The 10,330-nt window shown below is 37.6% G+C and overlaps 1 protein-coding gene across 2 annotated transcripts in view; it reads left to right on the top strand.

The window, feature by feature from the left end:
- Positions 1 to 9,348, top strand: part of LOC122550445 (ephrin-B2-like) — a 56,385-nt gene extending 47,037 nt beyond the window's left edge. Inside the window, exons 4-5 of one of the 2 annotated variants that reach the window (XM_043691182.1) lie at positions 1,174 to 1,272; positions 5,989 to 9,348. In XM_043691182.1, coding sequence (XP_043547117.1) covers positions 1,174 to 1,272; positions 5,989 to 6,401 — 512 coding nt within the window. In that variant the 3' untranslated portion in view covers positions 6,402 to 9,348. The remainder of the gene's footprint in view (positions 1 to 1,173; positions 1,273 to 5,988) is intronic. The other variant, XM_043691183.1, reaches the window with a different exon arrangement.
- Positions 9,349 to 10,330: the final 982 nt, after the last annotated feature.

Genomic DNA, 10,330 nt, shown 5'->3' on the forward strand with positions numbered 1-10,330 from the left:
GGTTCTGTGCGATATGAGTTTACGACTCTGTGCATAAGGATTAGAAGTGATCTATGAGCTTGCCCTAAATTTTAATCAATATTCACACTGTAAAAGGTTTTATATGTATTTGACATATTGATCAAATGGGACTCTTGTACTTAGAATCACAGAGCACAGGAGACCATTCAGTCTACTTCTTTAAAGGCAGTGAAACCAAGGCAAAAAGAAACCAGTTGAGACTGTTCCACTTTTAATTATTGGAAATATAACTTTGCATTTTCCAGTTATCTAAAGATTTGAAAAAGAGTTGAGCATTTTAAAAGAGTGGAGATGATACAATACTGGCTTGCATTTATCATTATTCATAATGCATTAATATGAAGTGGATTTGCTCAAGAATGAAGACATTTGGTTAAATGTCTTGCATGTAGCTATTACTAACAAGATTCCTTGTAATGATGCTTGATGGTTATTGAAAATTAATTCTATTATGCTTACATTAATTTTTAAATAGTGTATGTATTGATGTTATAACTTTCCCACTCAACTTGTTTCATGCACTTGTCATGTTAGTGTAGTGTCCACTTATTATTCTTTCAGCATCCACAATTTGATTGAATTTTCATCTAGAAAAGCTTTGCCTGATAGTGGTTAGCTTCTCTTTAGCTGTTGCAAATACTTGAGTGGTCAGCATTTAAAATTGTCGAGTGTCTGCAGTTTTATTATGCTTAGTCCAGGCCAAAGAGAAGGTCACTTTAAAACCTGCCTAGTGCTTCAGAGGAACTTATAAACCAAGCATGGCAATGCTGCTGCAAAAATCAAAGTTTTAAATCACTTTGTAATCAAAATGCATTGCAATTAATTGCTCATCACCTTGGATTTTGTCAGGACAGAAATTATACTTTTCTATAAGTAGAGGTTCTGCTGATCCATTTGGTTAAGTCCTAAGCTGAAACAAAGATGTTTGTTGACCATTGCTTACACCAAAGTAGCTTCCAAGATGTTAAACTGATAAAACTAAAGGCAAACTGATTTCACTCCAATCATGGCACCTGGAGTCTGCGATACTTTAATGTGAGTTGCTCGAGCGATAACGCATCAGTATTGAGGGATGTTCCCCTTTGTCTGACTGATGAAGGTAACTCAACGTTGCAGTTAGTAACTGAAACAACCTTTTTAAAAACTTTTTAGATGCAAATTCTGTGGGACGAAAAGAAAAATCAACCAGAGCTCCTGAAAAAGAAGGGGATGGCATCACAACCAAGCCCACCCAAAAGACCGAGAGTGAAGGTAACCATCTAGTAGAAGCTGATTATAAGGAAGATACATCGCCTGTGAGCTGAAGTTGTGGAACTTTTTGTACCTGCCTGAAAGCCCACGTCATGGGCAAATTAAACATGAAGGTCATTGGCACAAATGACCAAATGGCAGGACTCCTGGTCTCTCTGGCGATTCTGTGACAAGCACTACTCCTGTGTGAGACTTAAGTGCATCTTTATATGAGCCGTAATTGTTTCGCTACTTAGTTTGGCTCAATTTTGTATGTATGTGACGTATTGATCAAATGGGACTCTTGTACTTAGGTTCACAGAGCACAGGAGACCATTCAGTCTACCATCCTTGAAAGATCTAATGAATTAGTCACATTCTTGTGCTGTTTTCCCCACAGGTCTGCAAACATTTCCATTTCAAGTACAAAACCAAATCCCTTTTGAAAGTTACTGTTGAATCTACTTCTGCCATTCTGTCAGGCAGTACGTTTTAGATCATGAACTGCTACTTTTAAAAAAAGTCTCCTCTCTTCTCTGGTTCTTTAAGCTATGATCTTAAGTCTGTGTGCTCTGGTTACCGATCCTCTTGTGAGTGGAAACAGTTTCTCCTTATCTGCTCTTTCATAATTTTGATCATCCCAATTAAATCTGCCCTTAACCTTCTTGGCTTTAAGAAGAATATTAACAGCTTTGCCTGTCTCTCCTATGAACTGAAGTCCTTCATGTTATCACTCTTGCAAACCTCCTTTGCATCTTTCCTAAGGCCTCGACTTCCCACCTAAACTGTGCTGCCCAGAATTTTACAGTCATCCATCTAAGACTTACTTATGAAGGTTCAGCATATCATCTTTACGTTTGTTCTTTATTCCTCTATTGACAAAGCCAAGAGACCTATGTGTTTTCTTAATGAATTGTCCTCCCACTTTCAAAGACTCATGGATGTGAACAACCAGCCTCTCTGTTCCTGCACCCTTGCAAAATTGTACCACTTTATCTTACATTGCCTCCTCACTCTTTCTCCCAAACTGTATCACTTTTCACTTTCCTGCATTAAAATATATCCATCATGTGTATGCCTATTTTGTCAGCCTGACAGTACACTGGTGAAGTCTTTTCATAACCTGTTTGTTGTCTAATACTTTTGAGTTTCGTGTTAGTTGTCTTTGAAAATTTACCTCCAATACCTGAGTCAAGGTCATTATTATATATCAAAAAGAGCAGTTGTCCTAATGTTGATCCATGGATGAATATCATTGCTAAATCCTCTGCTATTTGAAAGACATTCACTTAACTATGTTTTGTGTTTTGTCACCTTAGTCAATTTTGTGTCCATGCCATCTTTCTATTATCCCATGGTTTCAATTTCGCTAATAATTCTATTATGTAGCAATGTAAATCATACCATTTGCTAAGTATATATGCACAGCTATCTACATCAATGGTACTTGTTTCATTGAAGAATTCAATTATGTTTTTAAGGCACAGTTTGACTCCAACAAATCTGTGTTGGTTGTCATTTATCAGCCCATGATGCTTCTATATCTGTTGCATAAACTGTTTGGGACAGCGACCCAGATGTTTAGTTATCTGAGATGGCTATTTGTGGTCCAATCCAAAAAAACCCCTCCTAAAAGAAAATCACAGGGTTCTTTTAAAACATAGTATTTTGATGAAGTGAGGGAGGTAGTACTTCACAAGACATCCAGGAGACCTGAAGGATGAAATAGCCATCTGTGCCATTATATGATATCCATTAATCTGGCGGTAACCTCAGCGCTCCCCGATAAGTTTTCTTTCATCTCAAACTAGGGCTGTGACAAGCAATACGAGTCCACCACTTTCACAAGACAGCTACAGTGTGATTGTAAACCATAGTGAGGAATTGCTTTTAAAGCATCTAGAATTGTCATGATTCGTGTCATTTTCTGCACTTGGATCAATTATGTCTGTAACAGTAATTTCCAATTTCTTGCCGAATTCTTGACAATCTCCTTTTACTCCTAATCCTTTAGACTTTCTCGCTGTCCTTCCACATTGCTGAAAAAATGCACAACGACATAGCCAGATTAAAATGAAAGAATTTAATATTCTAATTTACTTGCTCGGGAGTTTGGATTTTGAATGATTCCAGATGTTTGACAGATAATGAGAGCTTCTATGTACTGTGCTTACAGGAGAAGGAAGCCTTTAATTTCTTCCTGTTCTTCTTCCTTACTGTGTCAGGCTAACACTCAGCTGCAGCTTACAAGAATCTGTTTAATGTAACTGTGATTGATTTTATCATATCTGTTAACGTGCCTTGCTTTGCTTCAGCTTTGAGAGACTGTTATAGGCCTGCTAAGTAGAATATTTTTTCAACGAGGCTAGCAATCCTTTGAGCAGCAGAGGGGAGGGCTAAGACTGGATTTTACAATTTCTCAAACCTGTGATTCCCCACAGGGATCTGTTTATTGTTTCAAGGATATAAATCTATGTTTCAGACCCACGAACTTACTTTACATTAGTGTGCTAGAAAGTAAACCATATTTTAGATAAAATGCTACCCTACATTTTTGTGTATAGCTGGAATCCAGTCAGCTCGCTGATAAATGTAGTGCCTGTCATTATTAGTTTTATTTTTTATTGTCGGTATAAAGTACTCACATACATGTGGGATTGATTCTTGTCCTGTAACTCAACCTTGGCAGCATGGCAGAATTCCATTTCTCAGGCCTTTATATCAGCAAATTAAATCAGTTCATTTGCAAATTGCTTCGTTCCAGGAAAGTAATTGTCGACCGGTAGCAGTGTTTGTGGTTACCTCAGTAATTACACTGGGTCCATGTCAGAAGAGTCATGATATAAAGTCGGTAGCTCTTTAACCATAAGGACAATTCAATGTAAATTGCAACACTGGTGCCTTGAAAAATATAAAAGTAAAATATTACAAATTTGAAACAAGCACTGAACACGTCTGGCAGAATCTATGGCGAGAGAAACAAAGTTAACAATTCAGGTCAATGACTTAAGGTCAGAAGGTTTAGTAGAATTATCAGGCCAATCTATTAATTTATTCAAATAGTACCATTTTGTGACATGACTTATAAGAAAGATCTCTGTACCTTCTCTGTTTTGCCAAATCTATTTCATTAATGTCATAGTGGTCACTGGTGTTCTGCATTTTCCAGTAGTGAGGGCAGTCTCTTGATTGGGTAAGAAAATTGTAGGTTTCTAACTGTACTTTTTCTGGAAAAAGTGTGATCTGATTTCATTGCTGAAGCTTGAATTTTATGACTATATACCCCATTATTTGGATTCTACAGGTGGAAGTAGTTTTTCTGTATCTACCCTGTTGAATGCTTGTATAATTTAAAAAGATTTGATTGAAACACCACTCAATTTTCCAGACTCTTGGATATAAAATAATTTCTTTTGGGAATTCTTTATTCACTCAATCTTTCTTCATTCTTAAAATATTTGAAAAGTCAAAAGATCATATTTTGTTTTCTGCCTTGCTCTTTTCAGTTCAGCATTTTGATTAGTTTTTACAGTAAATAAAAACTGTGGACTCTGTACCTCACCCCCAGAATCTTCCTCAATTTCAATGAAACTGGTGGAGAAGTGTAGCAGATGTAACATACTCTTCTGGGAGTACCTCACCTGGTTACCTTCACAATCCATTCAAGTGCACCAGGTTATGGGAATTGGAAGTGGAGACACTTACTTGTAACAAAATTTTCCTCACAAAGTAGATTTGGAACAGATCCAACATGACAAGGGAAAGAGATTACCAGTCAAGTGGATTTACAAAGATGGAATATAATTGTCAGTTACAAAGTTCTGCTTTACAAAGGAAAAAATGCCTTATAAATTAATTTTATGGTCTGTTACGTTTGGAACTGTATGTTAGATAAAGACAACAAGTCTTCTGAGAAAAAAAAAGAAATCTCAAACACGTAGTCCTATTGCTGAATGAATAGTCTGGCTTGTTTATCAGCATATGGAATGACTAATACATTCAGCATCAGCAGCAAAGGGGCTGTAGCTAGTCAGACAGTATGACTAGGGATAATTGTCTTAAGGATTTACATTTTCTTACTCTTCCCATACTGCCTCAGGCAAGCCTGCATCTGTTTTAAGTGAAGCTGTCAGCTCCATTCTGCGTTGCTGACTGATGAAGATTTATTCATAAAAACAAGGTCCAGGGATAATGTGTAGGCATATGTCATTTTAAATATTTATCTTTGACCACTGGTATCTGTGTTTGGCTAACCAGGGGATAAACTCAATTACCAAAGCTTCGGTTTTTTACTGAAGACCAAATTCCCTTTGTTTTGGTGGACTGTTCAAAGTCAATTGACATATTAAAGGAAGTATGCAAAGTATTAATTTAGTAATTATTTAACATTAATATATTTTCTCTGCAAAGCTTACTTCCATCAGCAACATATCTAATGGAGGTGAACCTGACAAAGTTCAGCACTCCGAAAGCTTGTGATTTCATATAAATCTGTTGGACTATAACCTGGTGTTGTGTGACTTCTGACCATATCTACTGGTGGAATCACTAAACCTGCCTTGTACTGCACGGATTTCTGGTTCGCTGATTCAAATAATATCAAACCGGATGACCGAAAGTATTCATTCTTTGGAAACTGCACCCTCAATTATTTTAATCCTGGGAGAGAAGTGGTTATTTTAAAGGGCTTTTTGTTTTGAAGAGTCAAATTATTCAAACAGTTATTTTTGTTTGCAGGTGGGACACGCTCATTGAGTGGTGAGAATAAACCTTCGACTGCGCCTCGGGACCCGGACCAGGGGAGATTCCTCAGCCCCGACGTGGCCCTATTTGCAGGCATTGGATCTGGATGCGTGATCTTCATTATCATCATCATCATGTTGGTGGTCCTCCTGCTGAAGTACAAGAGACGACACAGAAAGCATTCCCCGCAACACACCACTACTCTCTCCCTCAGCACATTGGCCACCCCCAAAAGGGGAGGTAACAACAATGGCTCCGAACCTAGTGATATTATCATTCCATTAAGGACTGCGGACAGCGCTTTCTGCCCTCACTATGAAAAAGTCAGTGGAGACTATGGACATCCTGTGTATATAGTTCAGGAGATGCCACCACAAAGCCCAGCAAATATATACTACAAGGTCTGATCTGCCAGAACTGGGGCTGGTTTGGGATCCTGGAGAAAATTTTTTGGCTTGTTGCATACCTGGGTCTTCTGCTGAAATTAGTGGTGACTTTTCTTTGCACCAGGATTGACTTCAAATGTGTAGGAGATTTAAAGGGGAAGGTGGAAACTTGCAGGAAATTCAGCTGAAGAGAGAGTTGGTTAGTGTGTATGATGTGTAGGAAACTGCTTACAAATAACAGGAGCAGCAAGCCGGAGAAAAGTTGAGTTAGGGACTCAACCAAACTATTCCACCTTTTGCTCTTACTATTAATTTCTGGACCATATGCTTAAAACATACCAGAAAGCAAGAGGCAAAGGGATGTTTGAACTATCTATCACTGTATTTATAATTAGTAACATTTTAAGCTTTGGATATTCAGCAATAGAAAATAGTCAGTCTCCACTTTCCCTGGACTGTTATCTTTTATAATAACCGGATTTCATAAATCCACCTCTGTTGGTCTTCTGTACTTTTGGTTTTTATTCTGTCTCCTTATTTTCTTGTTACCAGTATTACTTGTTAACTTGAAGGCCTCTTTGCCTTCAAACACGATCACTGTAACATCAGGAAATTTCTAAAAAGTACCGTAATATTAACTTGAATCGAACATCCCAGTCACCAGAGGTAGTGCTCAGTATAAAGCAGCCAACTTTAAGCAGTCGTACAGAAAGTGATACACTATGTCCACATACAGGTAGGAGTCCCTCCAGTCATACATAGCACATGATGGCCATGAACAGGAGACCATGTTCACCTGTGACATTTAACTGCATTTGCAGTTGTATGCTGCTGCCTTTTTGAATCTGAGAAGCAAGTGTAGAGGTAGGTTATTTAGGGAGCACTTTGGTACTAAAAGTTCCAAGATGTAGGCTGTCGACATGGTGACAAGCATGTAGGGCTGCACTTTACATGAACTAAAGTAATAACAAAACTGAATTAGAGAAAGAGAGAGAAATGAAAGCCCTCCATCTGTGTGGTGCTTTACTGACACATTAAAGGGGAGAGCACACATCAGTGATAAAAGGCAGGAGTGGCACTAGTGACGATGCTTTTTAAGAACAGTGTGACAGTGGTACAAACAAACAGTCTGAGGAAATATACTGCCTTATGGTTTGATTTATATGAATAGACTGTGGAGCAGTCTCTGAATTACATGGTACAGCTTCTCACTGTGGCTGAAATACTGCTGCAGTTTCCTTTAAGGCCTTATCCTTGGAATACTATTGAGACAAAAAAAATCAAGTATTCTACATTTAATGGAGAAGGGAGAAGAAGTGATCAGAAACCAGACCCATGAAGCAGAATATTGTGGGCCAATTGTTGTAGTAAGCATTGCTCTGTAAGAATGCACAGAGGGCAAATGAAGATCATTTGAACGTTAGTCTGTCTGGATGGTCATAACATCGCCATAAAACATTTGGACACTTGCTGCTGGGAATGGAATCATGTTTCCATAAATAACAAATACAAAAATAGAGTCATCATAAGACTTCTTAAGGAACAAAAGCTGGGAAATCGCTCCTGCTTTTTATTTGCAAGAACTGGAGGGCTTTCCAGCCTGGATCTATTTAGTTTACATGTAGGCCTAATTTTTAGAAAGCAATTTTCTTAAACTAATATCAATCAGTAGTAGCCTGGCACTGGGAAATTTCATTCCAAGATCATCTTCACTCCTGTGGTGACGTGTAGTGCAGGCTATGTATTAGTTATTGCGTGGCACTGTCCAAACTGTGATATCTTGTAACTTAAAATTCAAAGAGTGTGCAGCTTTAGCTGTTGGAAAAGACTGGGCTGAGGAATCCCAAGGCTAACCTAGAATGGTCGTCCAACCTAACTCTTGAGCCTAAAATTTACAGTGGCGACAAAGGTGAAACAGTTTGCATGTACTTAAATTGTTACCGTGGCAATTAAGTACATTATCTGCACATCCGATTTTTCACCATTTCCATGTAAAATGTATTTTTATAGGCCTTCAATACAAGAAACACATTAGCAGAGACACTTCTCAGTTATATAGATTTTGTTTGTTCTTTATGAAACACTTCGTGGGTGATCTGTGCCTGACTTTGTTTTCACTTTAAGCCAGACTCTGAAAACAACAAGTTTCCAATTTTGAAAAAAAAAATCCAGCGCGGGGAGTTATGGGATGTCTGGTTTGTAAAATGTGCAGTGGTTCCATGTCCGATAGAGAGTAAGGCACTTTATTCAGATCCCATATAGTTTGTCTTACTTACCCTTCCTTGCCAGATGAATGTCACTGCAACTGCCTTTGCAGAAGCATTCGTTCCTATCACCTGGTTTTAGAATTTGCACCACACACTACACTGAGGCTAGTTGTGAAGAAGCTGTAAATATGTGGAATATTTTAACGTACAACAATTTGGGCAGGGAGGGAAGGGAGAATTAAAATAGCCTTATTCACCTTTTTAGTAACAGAATTTCACAGCAGAGCATGACTTAATTTTCCTTAAAGTAAAATGTCTGTGTAAATAGAAGATTTTTTTTAAACAAATTCTAAGGAGGATGTTTTGTATAAAATCTGAATTTTTTGCAATGTATTTTTAGCTATAGCTGGTTTTCAAAGCAGTGTCACCCTTTGCACTGTTTAAAAATGGAGAGAAATGAAAATTGATAAGGTTACCAAATTGACCGCTGCATATTTGTGCCATGAATATTTATTTAATTGTTTCTTCGTCCAGTTTGTACACACAGTATTAAGCTTGCTTTATAAATATTGAATGTTGCTTTCTCCTCATTTTCCCCTTTTCATCTGATTTTTCAACCTTTTTTTTTCCTGAAACTGATTTAATTTTCACCTTCACCCTCCTGCAGTCCAAGGAAAAATGAACAAAATTAAAATCACATTCCATAAGTCTGTTACAAACTGAAATTGTTTTTAAATAAAAGACTTTTTTTCCTATGGAAACTTGCCTGAGGTTCATTTTTTTTTCTCATCCTTATACTTCCTGAAATCTCACAAAACAAAGGTCTTTTAAAATGGCTCATTACGTTTCAAATAAAATGCAGGAGATTGAATTATGAAGTTGTGTTTTCAGTGCCCCAGGGTTAGAGAGAGGGAAAAAACAGCTAGTGTTTCAATTTCTGACCACTAACATGCTGAAAGCACACTTGTACATGTTAAATGAGCAGATGACTGGATTTGGCTGTAACATCAAGTGCCTGTTGACACTCATCTTTGAAGTTCATACACAAATCATCAACAACTTGCATTGATGGAATGCCTTCAGTGTAGAAAACTGCTCGACAGAGACCCAATCAGAAGAAAAAGTGGACACTGAGCCAAAGAAAGGAGGGTTGGATTGAATGTGACTAAATATTTGGTGCAAGATGTGGACATAAAGCAGCATCTTGCAGGAGGACAGTGGCTGGAAGATTTAGAGTCTTGCAGCATGGAAACAGATCCTATGGCCCGACTCATCCATACCAACCTGGTTTCCAAGTAATTCCAGAGTATGGGGCTTTAAAATTTGGAAACCTGAGCAGGATGCCATAAAATAATAGCATAGTCAACAAAGGAAATTCTTGATTCTTCTTGCTGTTTGCTATCAATGTGTTGGAACATATTTGTGAGGTCTCTCCATAATTGCCCATCTGATAAAAATAATGGATAGAAATAGCAAGATGTATGTCTCAGTTCTTCATGATATCCCAGTATGTTCCAAGGAAGGACATTAATCAGGAGAAAGCTAAAAAAAAAGGCTTGTTTTTATGCAAGTCTTCATGGAATATATTCTTCACTTCTACTTTCTGGTTGGCAATGTGACTTGTGAAAAGCTTCACAAGAATAATTAGAGTTTTTTTGAGGATGTAGGTAATTGGCTAGTTCCAAGGAGACTATTAAACATCATAAACTTGTATTTTCAATATGGCTTTCAATAAAATATCAC

This window comes from Chiloscyllium plagiosum, chromosome 6 (assembly GCF_004010195.1).
Source record: "Chiloscyllium plagiosum isolate BGI_BamShark_2017 chromosome 6, ASM401019v2, whole genome shotgun sequence".
Classification (NCBI taxonomy): domain Eukaryota; kingdom Metazoa; phylum Chordata; class Chondrichthyes; order Orectolobiformes; family Hemiscylliidae; genus Chiloscyllium; species Chiloscyllium plagiosum.